Source organism: Anopheles moucheti, chromosome 3, assembly GCF_943734755.1.
Source record: "Anopheles moucheti chromosome 3, idAnoMoucSN_F20_07, whole genome shotgun sequence".
In the NCBI taxonomy this organism is placed as follows: Eukaryota; Metazoa; Arthropoda; class Insecta; order Diptera; family Culicidae; genus Anopheles; species Anopheles moucheti.
In genome coordinates, this window is record NC_069141.1 from 10998597 (window position 1) to 11026493 (window position 27897).

The following is a 27897-nucleotide window of genomic DNA, read 5'->3' on the forward strand; positions in this document are numbered from 1 at the left end:
ATGTTTCGCATGCTTAATTTGAGGAGTTTAGCACAGAACAAAAATAAGTTTCTTGCTCACAAAAGTGGAATTGTGCGTGTAGACTCAACCAGCAGCGTAGTGTACTGCCCGTTCCGCAAAGTGTCCCATTTATGTAACCGGGAGCGGGTGCCCGATCTACTTATAGCACGAGGTACGAATTAATTCCAGCACATGAGAGAACATCGAAACTGATCTGATTTCATGGGTTTTCCGAAAGAATCGTTCTTTCAAGCGCAGGCCAATTATTACATCATCGTCCCCGAAAACATGTGCTTGCACGATATTGCGTTTTTATTTTACGTCGCGCGAAAGCGTGCGGCTTGACAGTTGCTTACTTCCTTTCCTCCCCGAACCGGACACCTTGCTTAGCACCGTGCGGTCGAATTATCGTTGGTAAACAAACGGAATTAAAACCGGTCTTTTGTGTTATCTCAATTTCTAGGCAATGCAGCGGTGAACGTAAAACGCGTCCATTCGACCACACCGTCGGCGGAAATTGTATCGAGCATAGGCGACAAAAAGACGAAGCGTAGACGATCGAATGAAAATAAATTTACCGAACTGCTTGCAGGTATTAACCCGTTAGATATTTGCTGCCCAACAAGAATTTTCCACTCATTTAATCTGCTTATTTTTTAGTGAAAGATGGCGATACCAAAGAAATGAAAGCAACGGTGCAGAAGTTGAAGTCGAAAAAGTTGGCCAACTTCATACACGATCAGATTGCCTTCGAAGCCTATTCGCCCAGCACATCCATTTCGCCTTCCAACAAAATTACCGATGAGCTGCCTCGATCGAGCAGAGTTAGGCCAGCCCTGCCCACAGAAATGTCACAATGGAACTTTGAGGAAACGCCGGTGATCTATATTGGTGGTGAAATGAGGGAAACCGACATATCGCACGACGTACTTTCGGAAATAATCGAAAGCGTACAGATACTTAAGGAAGTACACCGAAACCGGGCAGTACGCGTGAGTGGAGCACTGACACCACACGACGAGTTAGATCCGGCACTCGATGAAGAGGTAGGATTGCTAGAATCGGAAGCAATACTCCCGGAGGAGGCGGAACTCGCGTTCGAAGAACCGATTGATTTGACCAGCACCCATAGTGGAGCAGGCAGTTCCAAGAAAACGAAACGAGGCTCCAAACAACCACATCCTTTGCTGGACGGTTCGGAGAAGGGCAAAAAGTTTTGCTCCAAGTATTACAAATCGTCCGAGATTGAGTGTCTTGCCCGGCAGCGTAGTTTCCAGATGACGCTGAACGCCTATCTGGATATCTGCATCACGACAGGGATGGTAAATCGAGCGTACGCAACCACGCTCAACTATCGCCATAAGCGCAAACGCCGGGAGTTTGATGTGGGTACGTACAATCAGCTGATCCACGCGTACGCTGGAAAGGGAAATCTTTCACGCGTGAAGGACATTGTGAGGGTAATGCGGGAGGATTCCATTACACCAAATGCACAAATGTACGCGGGAATCCTCGAATGCCTGGGTCGTCTGGAACCGACCGCCGAGGTATTGAAGTTGGCAAAGCAATACGTACATGAGGCCAGCACGGTTGGATATACCATGACCGATATTCTGGATCAGAGTAAATTCTCGCACGATCAGCAAGATGTCGTGCTGTCGCTGTTTCATCGAATGGTACCGAACTATGTGCCCGAATATCGGGCACCAATCTTGACGTACAACAATCACTTACTGGACGCATTGAATGTGAACGTATTGCCCATTGGAAGCAAACCGCCCGCTGAAGAAGGATGTTGGCCCGGGTCGGAAATTATGACACCCAGAGGAGGCTTTAAAAGGGAAGAATTGCAACAGATGGCTCAGAAACAGGTAGATATGGAGCTGAGCGGTTATTTGGCGGTGAAAAGCATCGAAAAGTTTCCCGTTCCAACGGAGCAAGTAATGCAGTATGTAAGTATGCGATCGAGCTTATCCACTCTACGCTTATCTAATGTATCGTCTCACTCTTTCTCTTTCTTCTCGACAGCGTAAAGAACTGGACGAGCTGAAGAAAGTGTGGTCGAAACAGATTGCGATGGCTTTCCATCGGGACTTTAACACACTGAAAGCGGTTACCGAAACAAAATCGTCTCGCACCATTAATCTGTTCCCGTATCTTAAGGCTCTTTCGGTGCAACAGTTTACGGAAATCCTACTCGACGAGGTGCAGATGCTGCTGGAAGGGTCCGATACGTTCAGCTTCGTAATATCGCAACTACAACGAGAACTTGGACGTAAGGTCGAGTCCCGCTATCACGTTGAGCAGAAGCGCATGAACGGAGTGCTGCGAAAAACGTGTGAGATTTATGACCGCTACACATCGGCCCTTGCCGACGGTCAGTCGAGTGACAATCCACGACAGCTTTGGCAACGTTTGGTGCACGAAATGCGCTGTTCGGGTCCGAGCATGGATATACAGAGTGTCGCCTGGCCCAAGGCTGCGGTACTCGGTGTGGGCAAGTTTCTGTACAACATCCTACGGTGCGATCTAAAGATAAACGTGAATGCAACGAACAAAAGCAACCGCAAGGTGAAGCTTGTGCCGGCCTTTTACACACTGTTCCGGTACGAAGCAAAGATGGCGAAGGAACAGATAAAACCGCACCCGGTGCTGATGAGACTGTACCGCAAATCGCAACCCGACACGCTGAAGTTTGATGTTAATCTAGTCCCGATGCTATGTCCGCCGCAACCGTGGAGTACGCCTCGCAATGGTGGGTACATCCTGGCTGAATCGGACCTCATCCGATTGCCGCATCAGGCACATCAGCAGACAGAGCGCATAGATGATGCCGACCCGCAGGATATGTATCCGACGCTTGACGCATTGAATCAGCTCGCCAGCATACCGTGGGTCGTGAACGGGCAAATTCTGGATGTGATCGTGCAGGTATTCAATGACGGTGGCAATGCAAAGCTGGACGTACCGGAACCACCATCCTCACTGCCACCCATCGTGGAGACGGTTCCGAGAAGTGAAATGAGTGGATACGAAAAGTACCACCTGCTGCGGAAGCGTCTCTATCATCGACGCAAACAGGGCGACATGTATAGTTTGTGGTGCGATGCGCTTTACCGCCTTTCGTTGGCCAGCCACTATCGGGACAAGGTGTTCTGGTTGCCGCAAAACATCGACTTCCGGGGACGTGTTTATCCGATACCGCCCCATCTGAACCATCTCGGGCACGATCTTGCTCGCTGTCTGTTGGTGTTTCATCAGAAGAAACCGCTCGGTCCGGATGGGTTCCGGTGGTTGAAGCTGCACTGCATTAATCTGACCGGTTTGAAGAAGCGTGAATCGGTTGAGGAGCGAGTACGGTATGCGGACGAAATCATGGACGATATACTGGATTCGGCCGATCACCCATTGACGGGCAAGATGTGGTGGAGCAACTCGGACGAACCTTGGCAAACGTTGGCGTGTTGTATGGAGATTGCCAAGGTGCATAGATGTGCAGATCCGGAAAGTGCGTATGGTGGTGTATTGTTTGAGGCCCTGGAAACATAACTAACCGATTTTCCCTTTTTGTAGAGTTTGAAAGTGGTTTCCCGATTCATCAGGATGGCTCCTGCAACGGATTGCAGCACTATGCCGCGCTGGGTCGCGACACACCCGGTGCAATAAGCGTCAATCTCGCACCTGCCGATGTACCTCAAGATGTGTACAGTGCGGTGGCCGCACTGGTTGAAGAAAACCGCGCGAAAGATGCACAGAACAACGTAAAGGTAGCTGCCGTGCTGGATGGTTTCATACGGCGCAAGGTGATCAAACAAACTGTGATGACGACAGTGTACGGTGTGACACGCTACGGTGCCCGCAAGCAGATTGCCCGCCAGCTCGAATACATCGACGAGTTCCCGAAGGAATGGGTCTGGCCGGCATCAAGCTACCTCACGGTGAAAACGTTCGATGCGCTGAGCGAAATGTTTACCTCCGCCAAGGAAATACAGGACTGGTTTACGGACTGCGCACGGCTGATATCGGCCGTGTGTGCACAGAACGTGGAGTGGGTAACGCCGCTTGGACTGCCGGTAGTTCAACCGTACAACCGGGCGGATCGACCCGTCGGTTCCAGCAAATCAGTCCAGCTGCCGGAACATTTTGCGATGGATTCGTACGAGAAGCCGAACATTATGAAGCAGAAAAATGCGTTCCCGCCCAACTTTGTGCATTCGCTTGATTCTAGCCACATGATGCTAACGTCACTGTACTGTGAGCGGGCCGGTTTGACGTTCATTTCGGTGCACGATTGCTACTGGACGCATGCCTGCACCGTGCCAACCATGAACAGGGTATGGAGGATTATTTTTTCAAGGATGTTAAAAGGGAGAATGATGGATTAATGCTGCTCTCTTATTTACACAGATTTGTCGCGAACAGTTTGTTGCTCTCCATTCCGAACCGATATTGGAAGATTTGTCCCGATTTCTGGTACAAAAGTACAGCTACGATGAAAAGTAAGTGAAGACTTATTTTAAAATGTAAGCAGTTGAATGAAAGTTAACGATTTTCGTATTTCTTTTCTTTGCTTGCCTCCGTTAGTGAAATTAGCAACGATGGTTCGGTAATTGATCTCACCAAGCGCAAGCTAAACCGTATTCTGCAGCAGTGCCCCGATAAGGGTGATTTCGATCTACGCAAGGTGCTTGATTCGGTGTATTTCTTTAGCTAGAGAGCTTCATTACAATCACTTCGCGACGGAGTTACACCAAATGTGAAGGATTGGTCTAGTCATGCCGGATCCAAATAGCGCAACGGATGTTCCGTGACCGATTGCGATCGAGCTTGCCCAGTATTCCCCTGCCTGCCTGCCTGCCTGCTTCGCCCCGGGGTTGGACGCGGAGAATCACAATGTTAGTCCTGCCTTAAGCTCAGTGAACTGAGTTTTACAACTTGAATCAACCGGTGAGCGCGTGAGGATAGTTTTTAGTTGACTATTGTCAAGGAAAGTGCTGATAAGTGGTGATTTTTGTTTGTTAGCCGGCGACGCAGCACGTCGAAGCCATAAAGAAGTCCTTTTTTAGGTAAGAAACATGTTTATTTTATATGATTATATGAAAGAAATTGTCGAATAACGCAACTATTGGAGGGTTGGGTGATGTTTCTTTCATGGTAATTTTACAGGATATAGTTTAACTCTGACACAAAACACAACCGGACAACTTTAACTTATACATCTGGTATAATCTCTTTATTTTGTTGTATATCCAGTAAAAGAGTAGCTATAACGGAAATGAATGGAACGAAGAAAAACAAAGGGTCTTCGCGAGTCGTTACGGAGACACACGATTAAAGCTAGACACCTAAACGCTAAACACGTTACAATCGTTCAGATAGGTTAGTTGTGCAGGCTGCTCCCACCGCACACCCACAATCTTCGCGAGCGCTGCAAAGTACATCACAAATAGTAGAAACCGCTGTCCTCACGACAAAGGAGTTTCCCATTTCTCGTTAGTCGAGCGTTTCGATGCTTTGTAGCAACTGTGCCAGTGATTGTTTGGTCACGTTCGCCAGTATACCCTCGGGTGTCATGGGATCTTCCCATTCGAGGATTCCACCGCATTCCTCCAGTATGTTGGCAGCTTCGGTGAGCTGTTGTTTGAGCGACTTCCCATCCCGATTGTCCTCGCCGCGCGCGAACGCGGACTGGGCGAGCATGATGAGCGGCGCATGCAGTTCGTACAGCAGCATCGCTCTGGCACGCGATTTACCCGGCTCAAACACGTCCAGCACTCGCAGTATGGTGCGACACAGTTCGACCTTGCGCTCGAGCAGTATGTCCGGCAGCTCCACCATCTCGTACCCGGGAATGCGCCCGTACAGCTCGATCAAACTGTGCCGGATGGAGGTGTTGATGAAGTGCAGCGGATGCAGCACGCTGCGATACTTTTTGTACACGGTCTCGTACGCCTCCAGCCGGTTCGCTTCGTACTCCAGACAGGCCAGCTCGTCTATTTCGTTGTGTATCGTCATGACCGCCTTCTGGACAGCGGCACCGGACGTCTTGAAGCTGCACTGAGCGCACCTCCATTCGGCGTTTTCATCTGTAGTGGGTTTGGATGTAAATGGATTAGTAGCGCGTAGCGAACTCGGAGCTTACCCACTTACCGAGTGGATCGGTGGTGGTTATGAATCCTCCACTGCATTTGCTGCATAGGAGCGTGCTGAAGTGCGTTCCCAGCTCGGTCGGGTCGAGGCATCTAGTGCAGTGGCATGTGAAGAATTTGCTCATCTTTAAGATCGATTGTCGGGCGACCGTGCCGGTTAGCGTGTACGTGTAGGTCGTGTATAGCTTCTCCCCTTCCGGCACATCAACTGCAACGCGTGCTTCCAATCTGTGAAGAGGTGGGAATGGTTTAGGCATCTGTCCAAAACAGATATATCATTCGTTCGGTCTGCGAAGTCTTTAAATCTGGGGACCGTTCGATCTGTCACCTAGTCTCTGCCCAAAGGATCTGTTGTCTGAATTAAATGAGGTGTGACTTTTCTGGTCTAGATGAATGTTGTTACCAATTTTGTAGCGCTTAATGAATTTTTTGAAAAGAGTTATTCATATGAATCGCATTAGCGAGGAATCATTCAAATCAGGAATCGAAACTCAAAAGATTCATGATGAATATTGATAGGTCAAGGAATCCTCAAAGATCCTTAATCTAAGTAATGCATTCATCTTGAGGATTCGCTAATCTTTGCAAAAAGAGATTCAAATTCATTAGAGTTCTTGAATCTTAAATCTTCTTGAGCCTGTTGAGATCTGTTGTCGATCGACAACTGCATCTATTGAACTTTATTCTACGCCAACTACTCTCTCAGTTTGGCTGCTTTAGCATCGGCCAAGACTAGTGGCATTTCTCCCGAAAACGGTAGAAAATCTATTTTTATTGCAACCTAAACCATCCACCAACAGCCAAGCTGTTGCTCGATTGGCCAGCAATGCTCCCCGCAGGTCAGGGATCGACATGCAATCTACATTGTTTCGTTCACGCTGACCTGAATAATGCGCAACACTGGTGTGTTGCACTAATGGTTCACTCGCTCACCTGAACCCATCACTCGGATGTATCGAATGTATCACGTTCGGCACACAGTTGTGCGCCATTATCGCCAGCTGAGGGTAGAGACCCCGCAAGCTGTACCCGTTGCACGTACGTCCCTCGAACGCGTTCACATCCAACAGCCCGATCGCGCGCTGTACCAGCTCGGCCGAGAACCTCTGCCCAAGGTTGCACGGACCGCACAGAAACGCCACAATATTGTTCTCGTCCACCTTCCAGTTGGCACTCTCGCGTCGTTCCGCGTCGTGGTACTCCATCGGTTCGATCTCGCGCATCCACCGGGCTTCGTCTGCCTCCTTCGCGAGCAACACCCGCAGCGGCGTTATGCAATCGAGCTGCACGCAGCCGGCGGTTGAATCATCCACCGGCCGGAATCGAACACCGCACGCCGCAAACACCTCACATTCGCCCTGATGGTAGACGAGCTCGCTGGCGCCACTACAGTCCTCACACAGTGGCCAACCGCACCGGGAACATCGCGGACCACCGTTGCTACCGTCCACCGGGCAACAACATTCCAGACAGAGTGGTGGACTGTCCAGCTTTGGACCGACTGCGAACGGGCGCTCCCCGAACAGCCGTTCGCCTGCCTTCAGGTTACGTGCGGCCACACCGTAACGACCGAATTCCACACATTCCAGCACTTTGTAAGTACCGTCATCCATGGTTCGCACCACTATTTTACGACCGTCCGTTGTAGGAAGCACAAATTAAACCACACACAACCGCACTCGAGACGATCTTCCCGGCTAACGACACTAACCGCGAGTCACGCGTGGTTTTCAAGGCGCGCTTCAAGCTTCCCGCTCGCTAACGAACGAATTAATGGCGCACTTCGGGTTCTGGGTGGTTGCATTTATAGATTTCACCGATGTCGAACCGCACTCGTCTGTGTCTGTGGGACCGTACCCGAACGACGCACCTCCCGATGCACGGTGGGATGATACGTGGACTGTGGTGTGCTACTTGTGGAACTTTTCAAAAAGATGTAGTTGTGCCACTCTTCAATAAAGAGCCATGAGTTGACTCGTTAAAGATTCTATGATCTTTGATGAACATGAGTCAAAAGATTTAGGTTTTTTGGAAATGAATGCTCCAATTTTTATGATTCTCAGGAACTTCACAACCCTCCAAAGATTCATTTCAGTAGAATTTTAAGAATCCCTCAAGGATTCACGGGTTGCAAAACACTTACGAAAATCACTTAATTCACAGATATAGTGTTGGATGAATTGGATTCTGATACATGAACCTGAATCTCTATTTGAAAAATGCATGACTCTTTCAAGATTTATGACCTCCAAGTATCTCGTATGACCTTGTTACAAGTCCACCACTCCCCTCCGGATATGAGTTGCTAATAATGGGTACAACTACCATTCTGCAGTAGCCATCGAAGGGGCATGCTCCACCACAGCTCTGAGGATTCATGCATCTTTTAAGAGTGGACTGCTGATTTGAATGACTCCTCACAAAAGATTCATATGAATATGTCTTCTCGATTCTCTGAAAGAGCTGTAAAAAAATCCTAATTCCTAATCCGCCGTCGATATTCCAATATACCATTTGGAACACACTCGATTACTCACTTTGCACTATCGACTACACGTGCATACTATGCTAGTGTCCCTGTTTTTGTTTTTGTCCAGCAAATCCTCCCATCGTGCAACACCGGCCGGCTGTTTCGGGGCTATTCGGCTATTTTGTGTTTGTTGTTTCGCCAGTGCTATTTTCACAGCTCCTTCCCCTTCCACGGTTGCCGTTCGCGTGTTTATTTTTAGCACAGATCCAAAAAGTAGCCAGGCCTCCACTAAGCGATCCGCCTGTTCCTCTTCGTTTGTTCGAAAAGGTGTGTGCATCGTTCGATTTGTCATTATTTTGCGCTTCGGGGCAGGAACCATACGGCAGGATGATCATGCAGTGTGTTGTTTCGATTGGAAATTTCACTCACGAAAGCGATCTGTAGCGAATATGTTGAAGTAGCAGTAGTTGATCATACGTTATTGGGGTTTTGTTCGTTTCGAGGCTTCTTATTTACCTTTCCGATGTATTTTAAAATGTCTGTTATAATTCAATTGTATGTTCCATTTTCTATTACAAACGAATCGCATGACCGTATCGCGATCGGGAAATTGTTTTCATGGTACCTGTTTGCGTGCATACGGTACCGGTTTGCCCTAACAAGTGTTGATGATGGTAAGCTAATTTGACGATCGAGGTCTTGCACTTCGCACCCCTTTTTATACTTTCAACCACTTCTCGCTTTCCACCTCGGCTGTTGTAGTGATTCACAAGGCGTACAAGATTTCTTCCCGTCTGCTAGTGCGTAAGGTGAACTCCGCATGCGCATACGATTTGTGGGTTTTGTGTGGCGGCATGTTCCGACAAGGCAGGCATGATTAGAGTAACGAGGCAAACTTTACTCGGGTGCGTGCGGTTTGGTGAGGTCGTTTTGCTTAAATGCGAGAGCAAATAAGGTGGTTGTAACGCATGTTGCAAAAGAGTTCGCCAATCTATTATAGATAAATTAATTTATGTATGATCTGTTGGGATCAATTCAATGTAGTTGAGTTTGGTACCAATTCTGAGTAATGCTTTAAAGTGATAATACAATTTCACTAATTCCTTGTTTCCTGAAACCTTGTTTTTGTTGTGAGACAGTGCAACAATTCATTTTCCTACAAAAATATTTGAACAACCTAAACTTTCCACCATGTACTGTTGCATGCAACACTCTTCACTGAACATTGTACGCAATGTATCGTATGCGAGAACGCCGCATGATCATTTTGGGGAATTCTCTTCTCAATATTTTTTAAAATCACGTTTGTGCCATCCTATTTTGAGTTGTTTTTTTTGTGTGTTTACGCGTTGCTGTTATATTTACACTCGACAATTCGACAAATTGTAAGCGCGACGACAAACTATCGTCTCAAGATTTTCCACTACTACACCGACGACGTGTTCCTGAAGCGGAATTAATTATTGAACGATCGTTAACCGCTTTCTTGTAGCCCTGTCGCAATATTTCTAATGTCCGCTGGCACCATCATCGTCTCCATCGACCGTTTTCATACCGCTACCAACCGGTCCATGTCGTCTTTCCCAGATCATGCGATGCTTCTGCTTCATGTAGGCCGTCTTCGCATTTGCGTAACCACCGAGATCTCCATCTGAAAGCAGCGCCAAATGGCAAACATGGTACATTTTTTAAACCGTTATCTAATAAAACAACAACGCCGATCGATCGATACTTACACTTGATAAACCAATTCTCGGACGCCTTCTCGTACGTGTCGAGCAGCGAACGGCACTTGCGCTCGTGGTCAGGCTGTTCGTACAGCACACAGTCCTCGAAACGTTGGCGCAAGATGGTGAGGATTTCATTGTCGACCATCCTGCGAAAAGAAACGAAATGAAGTGAAAATATATTTTAGCTTATCGACAAGCAAACCGTAATGAGCATGTAAATTGAACGATTCCAGTTCAGAATGGAAAATGCATTTCCAAGGGGTTTATTTATGATTATACTCAAATAGTGGCTTCCTATCTTCCAGTTGTTTCTTGGGCCAATTGAAACATTTCAGTTCCAAAAAGAAGGGTAACAAGAAATGTTTCCCACGCCCGCAATTTCAAGTGTTTTGATGGAAGTAGACTGATAGTTGTTATGTCGGGTGAAACCCAGACTCAGCAAACAACACAGACAGAAGGTCTCCAATGGTTGAGAGAGAAAAATAAATAATTCTCAACGCGAAGCACAAAACAGAAAGGCATCGTGGAAAATACTAATTTGTGATGATTTCATCGATCATTCGATCTGAACGATGGAGAGCTTAATTAACGCTAACGACAGGAAGGAAAATAGTTACATTCAATGGTTTACTGAATCAATCATCCAGCGGCTGACGGTAAACATAGACGAATATAAACATTAATAATCCAATCAATAAATTTGACCTCGGTAAACAATGATCTTGCTTGCCGCACTAGAAAAAACAATCATTAAATTCAGTTGCATCAATAATTTCGATTGCAATTCATGATCGTTTGGATAGTTACAGTTGTTTTAAGAGAGTTTGTTTGTTGGTTGGTAGGGTGGGGAGTCGATTTAACGATTTTTTGTACGGATTTTACGGCAGTCCCTATTCAAATAAATTTTACCGCTGGTTTTTTATAAACTACCAGGCGTCTCCATTACTTTTTGGCGTGCGTAAGAATGAAACAAATCACACACGCACACACGGAAAGAGACGGCATTAAATTCAAAAGCAGGAAACAACCAATTTCCAAACCCCGAACAACACAATATTTCGCCAACACAACGCCCCGATGATAACGTTTGTCCCGCCGGTTTGGGATATAAATATCTTTTATTTACATTGTGCCCAACAAACAAATTCGCGCAGCGCTTTCTTCGCCGCGCGGTTTGGTGAAAAATGCATTTGTTTATGCGTTCCAGGCTATTCTCAGTTGTTTTGGACATTTTGCTCATCTGGAACGGAGAGGTCGGTAATTGTAACGTGCTGGACATTTTCCATTTACTGCCACAGCTACTCGTGGCTGATTGGAACGTGGCGTTTTGTGTGGGAAATAATAACATATTTTAACGAGCGAAAATAATTTGCCCCACGAGCAGGAGTTTATATCTTCAAGCTGCAAGGGACATAATATTTAATTTGGTCGGTACCCGGTCGGTTTTGAGTAGCTTGCGATAGTAATGATTTTGTACAGGCCCTCATCTCTTAAAGTGCATCTCTTAGACAAAATAAATAGATCTGTCAGCTTATCTAGCGTCAAAACATCAATCGTAAAAGGTTGAGCTCATCTTTAACCTTTCCAATGCACGGCATCGCATCATAACCATCGTCAAAGTAGGGGACAACGGCATCAAAGGACTAATTAATTAGAATAACGATAATCTGTCAACGCTAACAACCGATCACTTCATTCGACCGATCGGCACAACTTGAAACACACCGAAGGAAGCAATCAAACGAACGACAGGGACGGACAATGTTGGCATCATTCACCCAACCCATTGAACGGGAGGGGAGAGCGGGGCCTTGTGGGGGATTTTTCACGAGTAAACATACACGTACGAACGATGCTAGGAATGAAGATGTTGTCCGCGCCTAATGAAGATGATGGTGCAGGTGTGTGTCGTACGTGTTTACATTTGATATTCCCGGCGAGACCTCTCCTTGTTTTGCGCACCTATCCTTCTCTTCGAGCACACCATTTCGTTTTTTTGCGTTTGCAAACATAAAACAGATGATCTTGACATTGTGTGTACCCGCGCGGCTTACAAGGATGTTTATGGAGTGTTGCTGGCGTCCACACCTTTCGCATGCGGTTATGCGTCTCGAATTGTTTGTATTCTATGGACGGGCGCATGGATGCCACTTAAAACGAGCTTTACACGTACATTCGCCTGGTAATGGATTTCCGGTGGACCGGTTTGTTTTTTTACACACTAAAAAAGACGGAGATTTAGTACCTTTCAACCAGACCGGCACACACACGCGGCGGAGCACTTGAGATCGCGCTTTCAATGGGCAGATCATACGCGGGGCTCTGGTTGCAGTAAAATCGCACGATCGCAAGGCCATCGATGTGTTATTGCTTTTTATAGCTCGGGAAGTAGAGGGAGAACCGAAACGAACCCTTTGTAAGGTTGTGTGCCACCTTTTGGCGGCAGCCGGAGCAATGGATGCGCTAAGATAAAGCCATAATCACCCTATAAATACGGGATCGAGTAACATTCAATACAGCCAGCTTGCGGCGGTGTGCTCGACAAAATAGGAATAAGAAAAGCGCGCAAAGGGAAACAAACACACTCGTTAGCGTTTGGAAAATTATCGTGTATCGATTAGTCCGAAGGAAAACGATTGTTGCTACGAAATGATCATAGAATCGGCAGTACGATTACTCTATTGCTGCACATTGGTCGCGCGAGTCACTCTGTAACTGGTCACAAGTCGATCACACTGGTTTTTAATTCGTGTTGGCTACGATCTTTTGATTCATTCAAGACCATGAGACAACTCTCTAAATTTCTCTGAATTCTCTAAGATTAAGCAATCATCAAACGATCCACGAATCCTCAGAGATAATCATGAGATAACTCTCAAAAGATCCTCGAATCCTCAGAGATAAGCATGAGATAATCCGCAAAAGATTAATGAATCTTCAAAGATATTAAAAATGTTATAGTTTTATAAACTCTTTATAAAGGACACAAGAACAAATCGGGATTTATTAAGGAATTCAAGAATCTTTGAGGATTCATTAACCTTCACACAGAATTTGGGATTGAGAGTGATTCTTTCAGTAGAAAGACTCAGTGAGATCAAAAAAATAGATCAACATTCAAGTTGATGCTATTTTGACGACCGTCCAGCGCGATACTTTCCCACAATTCAAGGTCTACCCAAACATATCGATTGGCGATCGTATTGGCAGCAGCATTCGAAACCGATTCAAAGCTTCGTACCACACGCTCCGCACACAGGGGAAACGGATTCGGTCAGTCTTAATTCTCAATTCCATCCCATCGCACATCGATTTCGTTTTCGTCGTGTGGTCTAGCTAACCGAAGTGGCTCGAGTGTGCTCGTTATTGGTCGACACGTGGCCCCACACAACGCACCGCACCTGCGTCGGGAGTGACTTATTGCAAACCTTCCACCGTATTCCACCAACGACCAGCGATGGGTAATGCGCCAAATCCGAAGCAATACACGAAGTACAGCAAAAACACGGCCGAGGTGCGGGTGAAGAAATGCATACCGGTGCAACGGGGCATGTTTCGGCTGGGCAGGGGCAACCTCTTCTACCTGATACTGATCAAAATCTTTACCATTCTCAACAACATTGTCAACAAGTGTCTATAGTGTGTTGTGTGCTTCGTCTTTTATCTGTTACTGTTGCGAATTCATTCCGTTCCCGTCCGTTCCCGATCCGATTGTAACGGATGCTGGATGCGGAATCTGTTCTGTCCGTCCAACTGTACCAACATCCAAATCTTTCTGTTTCATCGTGTCGGTGTTCATAGTGGGATTTGTTTCGTACGTGACAACGGTGGACACGCTCACCGTGTTTCGCATCCGACTAATGAAATATTAATTTCTGCGTTTATTTTTATTGCCGCCCATCGACAGTGACGAGTCAGAGAAAGTGAATGATCTCAGCCACGAATCAGCTGCTGGGGATATTCGCGCGGGAAACGAAGATGCCTGCCAGTGCTGTGGAACCGCGCGCAAATTATGATCGATGGCTAATGGATTGTGACTGGATGTACAGCCAACAGAAATGCCAAGCAGCTTACCCTCCACTCCCTGCCGGCCAGTAAACCAGACTGTTTGCAGTCGGTACAGTGAATGGCGCCATAGTGTGCCTGTGTTTAATGTTACATGTGGCTACAGACGCTTATTTTGTCGGGGGTTGTGGTATGTCGGTGTGTTTACTTTAGCGTGTATAGAATGAGCTAAGTGAGGGATAGGAACTACATGTGACTGCTTATTAGCATATGTGTTAGGTAAGAAATTTTCCAACAAATATACAACTACTACATCATAGGCCACAAAAGGCGTGGGAATTGTTGTACACAACAGGCGAGAGATGGTTTTGATATTTCCTTCATGTCTATATTTGATATGCCAACATCCGAAAATTGCAAATGCAATTGATTTGTCGACGTAACGAAAGATACGAAACCTGAACAAATGCGATTGGTATTTGAGGACGAATTGATGGAATATGATGATGATGGATGACGGAGAAAGAGAGATTTTCTACGCTCGTCACAAATACCAAAGCATGACCAGACAGACCTTTAAGGCAAATATGATGTCTTAAATTTAATGAACGGGAGTTCTAAGTAACAAAACTAATTAAAATCCTCTATGCTTCCTTCTGCTGCTAGGGCAGAAGATCATAAGTCTGCCGTCTCTGACAAAAAGTAGAGAGTTGCCAATCTTTAATTTGGCAAAATCACTCTTCTTAAACTTGTGTATCCAAGCTTTATTAGGATAAACAAGCCATGTGACAAACACACAATTCCGACATCCACGTTCATTCTTAAAGCTTGTTGGTTAGTTAGTATTCGAATACAGAGAAATGCATATGACAAGAGCTCTCAATATCATTCTATCGGTCTTTCTCTAATACCTAATATCTGGCTATCTGCAGCTTGAGCTAAATCTAGTTAAATTAGACGAGGGACTGGGTACAATTAAAATTCGAACCGGACATATTATTGACTCCTGCTTTTTCCGATTATAACATTGTGCTTATAGTGAACTGTAGCGATTTGTGAATAAATCACTGCCACTTACTTGTCGCGTCTAAATTGTTGGTTTGCCTCGAAAATGCACACCGCATCATCGGTGTAACATTGGTCGATGGTCGGCACACGGCGGAACTTCTGGTGATACCAAGGATACGTTTGCCGGTTAGGTTCCACAATTTTCTCTGCAAATGAAAACAAACGTGCGTTAGTGTAGTGAGTACCACAGTCGGCGTCCGGTGTCTGGAGGTAAGAACCAATTATGTAATAATATTTTCGCATGAAACATTGTTACGTTTTGATAGCTTTTCGACCCTTTCATTCAATGATAATTGCCCTTTTTGGAACTCATAATAATGCTAGAGACGTTTTAGTTTATGAAAAACCAAAAGAGATATTGTTTTTGAGAACTAAAGCGATATTTTATCATTGCTCTTCATACTTACCGCGGAACCATGTTACGGGCGAATCGATGGTTGCCTGTACGGCATTCAGAAAGCTTTCGAGTGGATTACGGGCAGGAGCCTCCGGCATTTTGATCAATCGGCACGTTCTAAAAGAAACCAAACCCTAATTAATGTGTTTATGCGAAATATGAATAGATTATTGCAAAACATACTCCACAAACCAAAACACCGAAAATTCCGTAACGTTTTGACAGTACCACACAGGCTGGTTGTCAAAGTTCGGTCTTCCTTCGGGAAATGTCATCTGCATCCCGGTGAAAAAACTACACTATATGATGTGAGAGAGGATTTTTTGAAACAAGCATGGCATGTAAAGTTAAAAATCGTTAGAAAATGAAGCTCGTGATTTCTTTTTCCTTCCGTTTTTGGTACGGAACTGCCGGACGCCATTTCCACTAGTGAATCCAATTTCGATTGAATGGGGAACGTATTGCATAATATTAAATTCATCCTTATATACATGATGACTACTTTTTCTGGTGATATTTGTCTCGACGAATATTCGAAATAAATTGAATGAAAGACGCTTGTTTCGAGTAAAATGTTTATAGCATATGCGAAATTCTGCTTTTATTTCATTATGATAGATGATGCACATCATATGTTGTCATTGTCGTAGTTTAATTGTTTAATAGCGATTCAGTGATAGCAGTAGTAAATTGCTGTAGCGATAACGATACAAATACGTTCTATAAAATCTATCTGACTCAATGTGCCCTGTTAATTTCAGCTACAGCTAACTCTTCGCCTTTCCTTTTGTTCAGGATTGTTGACGATACAAACTCTTTCACTATTCCAATGCGACAGAAGTTATACCAGTGTCCGAAATGGCTGGTTTCATATTTGGTGCAAAATGACCATTTGTACATTTAAAATGTTGAATGCGACAGTAGTGATGGAAACATCGAAACACAACCCAAGACCAAACTATCTGCTACACATGGTGATACGTTTGTTTACATTTAAATTGCCCTGCACTGGTAAATGAATACACCAAAATCTGTTTCAATCACAGACAAAAACCGAAAGAAAAACGAACATTCATACGGAAACCATACCAACGTGCACGTTTCGCTTTTTTTTGTTAGCTTTTATAAAGCTCTTTCGCCACTAAGCTCTCCATTTTGTTTGCATATTTCAGCAGTTTAGCGTGCCTTTCTCGTTCACGAAATCCAATAAATCAAATCTGTACTCTTTTCGAAACATTTTATCTCCTTCATTCTGGCTTTATGAGTTCTTACAGACAATAAAATTATACTCTTGGCTTAAACAATACAAAACTATGAAAGATTCCTTTCTCTTCCCTCAACCCGCAACGCTAGAGCTCGTATCTGTCCGACCGCGCGACAGGTCCGGGTATCATCGGTGGATGCAGTCAATGAAATCTTTCACATTTTATCACAAATCACCAGTAGGTTGCTTTTTAAAACAGGACAAAACAAAAATCAAATCTGCACCCTAAGCTTTTGTTCCAGGCGCGTGTGCCTTGCTTCCATTGTTTTTTTTTCTCTCTCTTCTGGAGAAGGGCCTCAGCAAACATCAACGCGGTATCCCTTTATCGACCGTAGTGAAGCGATAAGCTATGCTCATCATCTAGCAAATGTGTAGGGATCCGGCGCGACACGAATGTGGGCGAATTACCGAATCCTGAGAATTCTTTGCTTACATTTCCGTCCAGCTTGTGTGGAGTACGGCTACTAGCGTTAGGAAAAAATAATCGTACTTAATCGATCGTCAAACAAACCGTCCTCGGTGGCGCTTTGCTAGAGAACAGACTTGTTGACTTGTGTAGTAACGTATGGTTCGACCTGTTCACCTTATTCTCCTGCTCTCTTCCTTATCCTTATACGCAATGGATGCTAGTTTTGTGGAGGTTTTTTTTTGTTATCTCAGTGACAACTCTACTGATCGTCCATAGCAAAATGGTCGCCTTTTGCCTTGCTGGTGATGTGAACCGAACAAATGTTAAACTTATAAAAGAAAAACGGCGTGTCGCCGTGATCCTTACGTGGCTACCGGTGTGTGTGTGTGTATGTGTACACGTTAAAACACATAGCACGCTAATCTTACTACCGAAGGAACGATAAACTTATAAAGTCTACATCCAACGATTTATCGAGATGTCTACTCTCTCTGGGTGCGGTTTGTTAGCGCGTCGGTCTCGTTAGTAAGGCGAGAAGTGTGGACGACCCGTCAGTGGTCTTGCCGCTGACTAGCAATACCATCGCTTCCCCCGCTTGCCATGGCCCATTGGCTGCTCACAATACTCAGAGATGCCTAATATTACTCAAAAGCACGGTCCCACGGTCCGCCCCGCTGGCACTGCACGTGCGTAACAAAGTTAACAAGGTAAAACGAAAATTGCAAAATGAAAGTAATAGTAATATCTGCTCCACATCCCCGATGCTTTGGACGACCCTCTGCTCCTTGGTACGGGTACGGGGCATTACTGTCCAACGAATTGGTGTCCCGTCCGCTTGAGAACTTTCCCTTTCCTGGATGGTGTGTGGTGGAATTCTCAGCACGAAGGACAGAGCTGTCCGTTCGCCACATCCGGACCGCTTACAGATCCATATCGAACTGCTCCTGATGCTCGTCGTACTTTGGCGGTGAGTTACGGGCAGGTTTCTGCTGCTTCACCACCGATAGTGTCGACAGCGGTTTCGCGTTGGGGCTTCCGCTTGATCGCAGCAGGTTCAGTGGCACATTGCTCGGTGGCGTGCGTGCCAACGGTGAATTCTTCAGGTTCATCAGAAATGCTCGCTCGTACACGATACGCGTACCTGTGGGGAAGAAAAAAAGCACTCGTTAATATTTGGTCTAAATTGCAATAGAGAGCGTGATATCTCGCGAAACAAAATGGTTGTACACATTCAGCGGAGCCATGAATTCTAAACCGTTTCCTATCATTCATTCGCGCGGATCGTCTGTCGCCGATCATGCCCATGTTGTGTTGGTGTGCATATTTTACGAAGCGGTTTCACATTTCTCACCGCCGGACGAGTTTGACCTTCATAGAACCCCCGAACGTCGTTAGCGCGTATTCGTTTCGGCCCCATCTCTGCTGAGTTTGCCACCCTGTCGAATGCTCCCTCTTGTTGCGTGTATCTACCGGCATAGCTCCCACAGATCGAGGAGAGTTGAGGCGTAAATTTTTACTTCGCCTCAGCGGAATGAGGTTTAATTTTAATTATTAGCAAATTATCATCCAGCCATTTGCTGCAGAGAATTGTTTTTTTTTTTGTTATTCAAACGTACAACAACTGTCTATCGCACAGCTGCACGGCGGGCACGGCACCGCAGTACAGCCGAGAATTTTCTTCGTCGTTGATAAGAGATGGTGCACATTCTCTTGGGGATACATATCCAGCCGAGCAAACAGGGGCGCGAAATCTGGCAAGACAGTTTTATTTGCATCTCGGGATCCAATTCCAGAAGCTTCTTTAACAACAGCTGCTTCTGTTGTTTTTTTATCACACGTACCGAACTGTGTACGTCCACGCGTTTTGCAAAATACACATATTTTCCTGGTGAGACATTACCTGTACACCAGGGGGGGTACGGGCACCAAAATGGCGATCACCAAACACAAGGGAAGGTTTATTTATTACATTTGCATATCGCACCACCACCACACAAAATGGGGTGCGTGGATCGAAATTGAGGCCAGCGTTTGACAGGGGATTTGATATTGCCACACGCACGCAACTTTTATCTGTGCGTCCAAAATTTCGGTAGCCGAACGCTTCGATAGGGATATTGGCGGACTGCTGATGGTGGTCCACACGTTTATGTCCGTTTAATATGTCGTAAACAGAGTCTTCCTAGTGGAGAGCTTGACGGCTAGTCGAAAAGAAAATTAACTTCCTTCAAACCACCCCGTGCATTCGATCTCCCCACCAAGAAGCCCCCTCCCTCCCACATACAACGAAGGTTAGATCAGTAGTAGAGTACTATATTTAACCATTCGCCCGCTTGTCTAGAGGAGGATCTCTCAGCTGAGAGCATCTGGTGGGTGTGATAGTACAGCCGATGTGAGGATAGTTTTGTTGCAAGAATGTTCTACACTTTTGAAGATCAATCAGTAGAAATGAGGGATGAAACAAGGTATCTAAACTGTATGTGCCATATCTTAAATGTGAAAACCGCTTGGGAAGAGCTTGCTGCGATTAGTGTTAGACCTGCACGTCGTCAGGCCTGCACGAATACACACGGCTGTAAGCTGTTTGGATGATGTGTATTTTTAACTTGCCAGTGCGTGGCAGTACACCAACAGGCACCACGGTGATGATCAAGGCTCCCAAATTATGCAATGTACGCCAAAAAGGCCTTCCTATTTCCCTCTTTGCGTTTGATCGTGAAACCCAGTACGAATGTTCCGCATCCACCACATTTGACATCCAACTGTCGTTAAGTGCGTACCAGTGCGTATTTACTCAGCGTTTAGCAAGAGTTTTACGCAGCAAGAATGTATGGAACGGCAGTAAGAGAGCCCCCGTGTGCTGTTGTGAGATAAGATTGGTCGAAAGGACCTTGGAAGCAACTGATTAGAGAGACTCCGGCCACTGTGTGCTGATTTCGGTGCAGCGCTGTGGCCGATTATGCGAAACACGAGGCATTGTTTCTTCCTCTTGCCGCGGTAGAAAAACGCGTTGTATTTGAGCGGTTCATTGGCTTTTTGCCGAGTTGATAAGATGGTTCGATCGCACTGTTGGGCAAGGGATGAGAACCGTGTGCAAAAATGGCCACTTCCAGTAGGACATTCACAAACCATGCTCACCATGCCCGAGTCCCGGGGAATCTTGGTGAGCATAAATTTATCGCACCCAATTCGCTGGTACACCAAAAGCGGATCAAGTTCGTATGAAAGTAGTTTGCAAGAACTTCGAAGGACATAGGCAGACGACGACATTGTTATCAACTTCCAAGTTCAGAAAGTTGTGTCCCAGCGAATGAAAACAGAGCTCCAATTTTGGATATTGTTTTCTATTTGGACAACCAATTCCTCGTCTGTAGTTGGGGTGGTTATTCTTACAGCAAACTCGTTCCACTGTCTCCCCAAAACAAGGGTCCCAAAACGTGTTTATCCATCTTGTTATGGATTGTTGGCTGTTCGGCTCACATATTCCAGAGTCCTTCATGCATTGCTGAAATAAATTGGACCACTTCTAGGAAAGCATCAAGATGTACTCGCCACGGGGATAAGAGCATCTTATCATGGATAAACTCCACCCCTAAACACACATTCAGGGCGAGCGACAAGACAAACATGAAGCGCACACATTTACTGGCAATGAGCAAAGCCTCCGAAGGATGGGACAACGTGGTCCAAATGCTCAATACCTCATGGACGGAATTAAATCATCTTGGAACCCGCCGGGACACAACGACACTTCGAGCTTCGAGCAGGCACTCGCTAAGCCTGGTGGGAGGAACCGGTTTCACGTTTTCTTTCCATCCATAGCCGCTTACTGTTTGTCGCACGATTCGCAATTATTAGTGTTGATCTACCGATCCCCCCGGCCCGTTCGCCAAGAGTACGTCCCCAGGTGTCTGGTGGTGGTGGTGGCAGATACGGAAGGAGAGCGTTGAATCAACCACAAATGGGGGTCTTTGTCCGCAGTGACTGCCTGCGTGGAAGTGATGCGGTGTATAAAATTCAAATCTAACGCAAATTGTGCATGTCCCCAATGGTGGTAACACACACGATCACCACTGGCCAACACAATTTGTATGATGGGACCAAAGTGCGTCAACGGTAAGAAGAAAAAACAGAAATACGGGAAGTGTTTGTTGCTGCTGGTGGCCACAACGCGCTATGTGTGCGACACATTACCGAAAATAGAACTACCCTTGCGCCCAGTGTGACGACGCACACTCTCGTCGAAGGAGAAGTAGGAAAGAAATCGTTTGAACCACTCAAGAGAATCACGATCACATCACCCCAAAAAGGCTTCATACTTGGGGTTGTAGAGAGCTGGGCCTGATAAGTTCTTCCAGATGTGTACACATGCCAGAAATGCCACTGCAAAACACATGTTTGGGGTTCTGTTCTGTTGGATCAGTTGGACATTTTGAGTTCAATTTTTCCCCTATCTGGAATTCTACCGATAGAGGCTTGTAGATCTCGAATGCATTGAGCATCTTGAAGCTCTTGGGTTTGAGCTGGAAATTGTATCATTCTTCCTAGAATAGAATTTCTCCCAAAAAAAACCAAACCTTTCATCTTACTGCGTAGTTACCAACTTCATTTTGCGCGCGCGTGCCCTTATATTCGGAGCCCAAAACAATAACACACCCCATCCCACCCCTTCAAATCACACTTTCTTCCTGCCAGTTCTACACAGAACATACCGGTAGGGTCGTACGATGAATGGATTTGGAAAGTAATAGTAATGCAGGGAGTCTGCGCACTGGGCCACTCGGCGTACGTGTATTCGCGCTCGTAGCACCGCAGCTTCAAAACGAAACACTGTGTCCACCGTGGGGGTGGTATGTTTTGGGAAGTTGGATGGGCAATGCTTACCTCCGGGTGTGGTCGAGTACAGGGTGCCACCGGGCGTGGAGGAGTAGAGATCCGGCAGCTCGGATGCGTCATGGATGAGCACCCGCTTGGACGGGATGGCCTGGGAGATGGAGGCGCAAGCCTGACGAGCGATCGGTGATGCCGACATGGTGTTTTGGTGTGTCTCTTTCTTAACTTCTGGGTGTGAGGATCAGCACTGGCACACTTTGCACTCGGGGTTGTTTGGGGTTTTTTTTATGTTGGCTGGATGTTCCAATCCGACAGGACTTCTTTGTACTTGAAGGTGATCCAGGTGAGGTGGCGATACTATCTCGCTTTGTACTTCCTTCTTTGGCAGTTACTAAACAACACACATAAACACACGGTAAACTTTCTCGGTGGTGTTTCAGTGGTGGAAGCAGTTCACGGTGTTAAACGGTAAGGGCGAATTTAAACACACGTCCAGTCAGTTTGCTTGCTGCTGCAGTAAAGCAAATTGTGTGGCGTCGTAGCGCTTGCCGTTCTTGCGAGAAGTGTACGCACGGAACAATCTCTGAAACCGAACTATAGCCTGAACGCGGCCTGACCGTCCCATTTAAAGCCGCACCAAAACAACACCAATACCGACACCAGCCACACATCCAAGGAGCTGGTGCGCGCATCGGTTCGCTACAATCGCGAGATCGGCGCTCTCGCACACACAAAGAACATCCGCGAGTAGATATTTATGCTTACCTAATCGCGCTCATGCTGCACGGTGGATTCAGCGGGGTTGTACTAGTGGACAAAAAAGAGAACGAGATGAACATATTGGGGATTAATGTACTTTAAATTTCTTTGTAATACAAACCTCCAACAAGTTAGAATTTCTAAAGGTATGGAGCGTGAGTAGTGAAGTTAAATGTGCTTCCGAAGAGAGCAATTTTGTTTTCTAACGCCCACTTGTGTCATTCACCGCAATGTCCCACAGTTCGATATTTTATACACCGCTCCACGAACCACCCTCAAATCAACCCTCGCACACCCCTTGTATTGAGCCATTGCCTTTACATAGCACAAGTTACGCAGCAGTTCGGGTCGCACTGGTGTGCGTTACGCTTCTGGTGTTGGTGTTGGCCTCCTTCCTTATCGTGCCCAGACGCAAAACGCAAGCGCTACAACGAGGGAAGCGCACATTTTCTGGATTCGAATAATGCGTTTCTTTTCCCAAAAGAACCGGAAAAATTTAATACACTATTTTAAATGCTTTTTTTGGGAGTTAAATTTCCTTGCGTGCGTAATGCGTGAAATGCGTCCGTAATACGCATTCATTCAACTAGACACATTGCATGTGCACTGTGTCGGGTGCTGTCGATATCGGCATGGCTCTTGGACAAAAAGAGCTACCTTAGCCGGGAACGGAAAAGAACTTCCAACAAAACACATCGAATGCCGGCTGGGTTCCCGTTCCGGGGCGACGGTTTCGCTACGACGCAGTTTCTCACAAACAATTTCTTCTTCCCCCTTTTTTGTTGCGTTTCCTTACCCTGCTTCAATCAATTCTTTCACCACCACCATCCCCTTTGCCAAACCACATTCGTACCACGTTACCATCCCTTAAAAGCGTTAAGGGTAGTGTGCGTAAGACTGGCACCGGTTAGCTTGTGGGACCGGCTTTTGATGGAAGCGGGCAGGCGGTGGTACGGTGATGTTTTGGATAGGCCACGAATTTGCTGTGGCCTTCAAAATAATGGCTTGCCGGTAGAAAACGTGGAAGGAGATTAATAGTGCTGTGCAAATGTATGACAATGTGTAAGGCACGCTTTCATCACTAATCAGTGCGATTCGTGTGTAGAGTTTTTCGCTATATTCCATTGAAGGGAATCAATGATGGTTTAAGGAATATTATAAAATTATAAAAATGGTTCTCTATGTGTGTTTGTGTTTAACCATTTAACCTGCCCAATACAGTCATTCAAGCAGTGTGCGTGCGGCCTGCCTACTATGGCGGACGTAAGAGATGCGCGCTGTTTACTGTACGCGTAAATGGGTTTGCCGGTTCAATCACATAAAATTTCGACATGTGTTTCCATTTGCTGCAGCAAATGTTTGAAATTAGGGTTGAATAAAAAAAACAACAGCTCATAAAAATAGTTTTGGCCAGTACCGAGCTCGGTATATCTTCTTCCAGATGCCTGGTCCTATTTATGATCCCGCTCACTCTCCACCCTCCCCGAAACACCTTATCAGAACAGCAATTTTGTGTTCGTAAACAGCTGTACCAGCACAATTCCAGAAGCAGGAATTTTCCACAAATGTTTCCACAGAGACTCACCCCGTCCCCGCTCAATCCGGTTCGGTTTTGGGAAATCCTCGCAAGTGCGTCTTAACAGAACGTGTTGGCACATTCGATAAAGTGGAACATATCCACACACCGCCGCACGGAAATTTCGATTCGCTTTACAAAAGTTACAACTCTTTTGCCAACAAAAAACAACAATGCCACGCCATGGGTAGTTAACACGGAACGTGGATCGGCAAACAGTCTGGTAATTTCCTCCGGGGATAAAAAGCACCTGCCGCGTAGATATTCAACTCAAATATAACCTCAAAAAACAATACGAAATAATACGTAGTACACCTTCGTAGGTGAGATTTCAGCTCGGATAAAACAATAAGGTGGCTTTTGTGAGTAGACTCTCGTCAAGTACTGGAACTTTGTGTGAGGAACAACCGTGAAGTTTATTGAGACTTTCTGGGGCCTGAGTAACTCAGAATTCAGTATTTGAACTTTGGGGAAGGAGTTAGACGAGCATATGATACCTTCAAGCTTCAAGAAGCTCTAAAACTTCATGAGATCCCATCCTCCTCGGTGGATTTATCACCGAAAGCAGCAGTATATACAGAGGAGAACCCCGAAAAAAAGCGACACGCAATATTACTTGGATTATGCTGATGGTTTTTGTTAAGATTGGAGCGGAGAAGATCCCGTCCGTTGCTCACTTCCAGAAACCACACACCATCTCGCCACGAGTGTGGACCAAATGTGAAGCCGCTTCTACGGCAGTGGTTCGCAAAATTTTCTGTCAGCCACTCGGACCTTTTTTGCCCTTGGATCTGAGCTGATCTTTGTTTTGTATTCTTCTCCTGTAGGCTTGTCTCGCTCGAAAGTAGAAGGCACGACCGTTTGCCGAATGAAAATGAAACGGTTAGCACCGCGTGAGTCATGCGGTGAGGCTATGGTATGGGCAAGATCAAGTGGAAATGATCGACTAAATATGTTTGAGTTTGATGCTACGCAGCCCCCCTGGGTTGGTGTATGTGCTATGTTTACAAACACCGGTTTGTGAACCGGTTTTTAGCGGCTTTTTATGCGAAACAGGAATGTTTCGCACCGCACATGTAAAGCGTCAGTTGGATTTCTCTGGACGCTCTGGTACATTGGATCGATCCATAAACAAACGTGATGATCGATCTTTGGGGGAGGGTGTTAGAAATGTTGGGACACCAGAAGTAGGGACTCTTCAAGAAAAGCTAGCAGTTCCAAGGAGTTGTGCAGATCGCAACTCAATAGCGAAAAATGTAAACTGAGGCAGTCTACTCGCAAATGCGACGATGTGTTGTGGGTGGGAGTGCTATGGTTGATCGTGCATAGGATGTTAGAGGCGCAATTTGTTGTTTAGAGCACGATAAACCAGCATCTATCGCCCCAACAAAAACAACACCCCCAGCTGCCGATCGGATGTTTCGCATATTTTACTGCAAAAAAAACAGAGGGAACGACGCATTATGTCCGGTGTGTTGATGTTGTGGCGCGATCGTGACGACAAGTCATGTGGATAGACAAGGGCGATCGCTTACACTAGAAAGGGAAATGACATTAAGAATAATTAGAATGATAATAGTCGTAGTCGCAGGGGGTAAACAAACATAGCAGAACCTCTTACGATCAATCAATTTGTCTACCGCGTGTGTTGAAATCTGATTGTACCCCCGCTTGTTGTTGGTTCGATTCAAGTACGACAACAAACTCGCCAACCAACTAGAAACTTCAGCATATATGAAAAAGATAATTCTATGCAAAAAGGCCACACGACTCGCCACGCCTGCCAGTCGCTATACTGGTTTCATATCGCAGGGATCCGCGCGAGAGCAGGAAGAAACAATTGCGCTTTATTTAGCGAACTCACACATATCGCCCCGGACGTGGCGAGACGTGGCCGATAGAAATGTTTGGCAAACAGGCGTACATTTTCGCCCCGTCAGCCAGGGACCGGTCTAGCGGCTAGATTCCAGATTTCGACTCCCGACCGACTGACGCACAACAAAACCGACAGAGTCTTTTCTGTCGGGTGCGCAGAGCAGTAAGCAGCAGATCAAGACGGGTTGGGTGGACGGCAAACTTGCCACTGATTGTGTCCAACTTCCAGCGGACTGCCAGAAGAAAAGCGCCTGGTATGTTATCAGCACTGCAAGTACAGACAACGGCCTTTCGCTTCGATGATAGGTTGCGGTTCTTCATCTGCGTCAGTAATTGGACCTCCGTTCAGCGCATCATCAGCACCATCGGTAGGTGGTGGCGGTGGTAGCGCCCTAATCTTTCACCCTTAATAGTAAACCGCCCCGAACCGGTTCGCCGGTGGGCGAGAAATGAAAATGAAATCGCGTGTGTCTACGGGCTCGATACGTATGTGCGATTGTTCTTGCATGTCTTGTACCGACACCGTCCGACCGGGTCACTTTTGCTAACAAAATATAGCTGGAGATGTCTCTTATCGTCCATGATAACAGGACGTGCGAGTGAGTGTACGTATTGTGGTAGCAGGCTGCCAACTTCCTACCAGACCCACCGTTTCCCATTTTGTCCCATTTCATCGCGTTTTGAAGGGAACAAAGCGCACTCCGAAGGGAGTGCGGGAGTTTTGACTATCTTGCGACGACGTGAGGGCACAATGGTAATAAAATGTTATTTTTACTATCGAAAAGATTGCCTGGAATCAATGACGATTATCGATAGCTCGTCGCACACCTTGCCGGGTCGCTAGAAGCCATTAGGGAAGATTGCAAACTTTGCAAGGTCATCACCAACACGCGGTGCTGATTGATTCATCCAGTTTTGTGCCCTTTTTCAGAAGGATTTAGCGAAGATTATCAGTGTCGGGGACGGAGTGGCACCGAGCGTTACTGTCAATTCTGGCCAATGATTGGTCCGGTGTAGAGAGGGCATTTTAATCCTCCAACTCGCTACAATAAAGAACCGATCGTAAACCGTGGTGAATTGTGGCAAAATCATTTAACCGAGGCACCATATATCATCGTTAAATGGTCACTTGTAATCGATTCCAGATTAGTCCGCTTCGTTTCGTTGCAGCCCAAAAGTTTGAATGGTGCTTGATGTCATTCATAAGAAAAAGTCCTCCAACATTTTAGTTAAAAATAGTTTGAGGTTATTCTTTAATTTACTGCGAATAACGAAGCAAAGTTAGTTGAAACTGGATTGGTTATCGCTCTTTTACGAGCTCCACTTAGAGTGGACACTATCAAAATGATTAGAGTTGGATTA

The 27897-nt window shown here is 46.0% G+C and overlaps 4 protein-coding genes across 4 annotated transcripts; 1 reads left to right on the forward strand and 3 right to left on the reverse strand.

Moving 5' to 3' along the window:
• Window positions 1–5067, forward strand: LOC128300997 (DNA-directed RNA polymerase, mitochondrial). The gene is made up of 7 exons (XM_053037276.1): window positions 1–172; window positions 464–592; window positions 661–1952; window positions 2029–3508; window positions 3574–4334; window positions 4408–4499; window positions 4585–5067. The coding sequence occupies exons 1-7, from the start codon at window positions 1–3 to the stop codon at window positions 4712–4714; spliced, it is 4056 nt and encodes a 1351-aa protein (XP_052893236.1). The 3' UTR covers window positions 4715–5067.
• Window positions 5068–5242: 175 nt separating this feature from the next.
• On the reverse strand, window positions 5243–7762 carry LOC128303436 (SET domain-containing protein SmydA-8). Its single transcript, XM_053040383.1, has 3 exons — window positions 7083–7762; window positions 6151–6377; window positions 5243–6086 (listed from the first exon to the last, which is right to left on the reverse strand). The coding sequence occupies exons 1-3, from the start codon at window positions 7760–7762 to the stop codon at window positions 5494–5496; spliced, it is 1500 nt and encodes a 499-aa protein (XP_052896343.1). The 3' UTR covers window positions 5243–5493.
• Window positions 7763–9747: 1985 nt separating this feature from the next.
• On the reverse strand, window positions 9748–16045 carry LOC128302124 (NADH dehydrogenase [ubiquinone] 1 beta subcomplex subunit 10). Its single transcript, XM_053038863.1, has 5 exons — window positions 16003–16045; window positions 15830–15936; window positions 15433–15568; window positions 10356–10495; window positions 9748–10270 (listed from the first exon to the last, which is right to left on the reverse strand). The coding sequence occupies exons 2-5, from the start codon at window positions 15915–15917 to the stop codon at window positions 10128–10130; spliced, it is 507 nt and encodes a 168-aa protein (XP_052894823.1). The 5' UTR covers window positions 15918–15936; window positions 16003–16045; the 3' UTR covers window positions 9748–10127.
• A 992-nt stretch (window positions 16046–17037) lies between these two features.
• LOC128300735 (eukaryotic translation initiation factor 4E-binding protein) lies at window positions 17038–22936 on the reverse strand. Its single transcript, XM_053036907.1, has 2 exons — window positions 22377–22936; window positions 17038–18633 (listed from the first exon to the last, which is right to left on the reverse strand). The coding sequence occupies exons 1-2, from the start codon at window positions 22522–22524 to the stop codon at window positions 18413–18415; spliced, it is 369 nt and encodes a 122-aa protein (XP_052892867.1). The 5' UTR covers window positions 22525–22936; the 3' UTR covers window positions 17038–18412.
• Between the last annotated feature and the right edge of the window lie 4961 nt (window positions 22937–27897).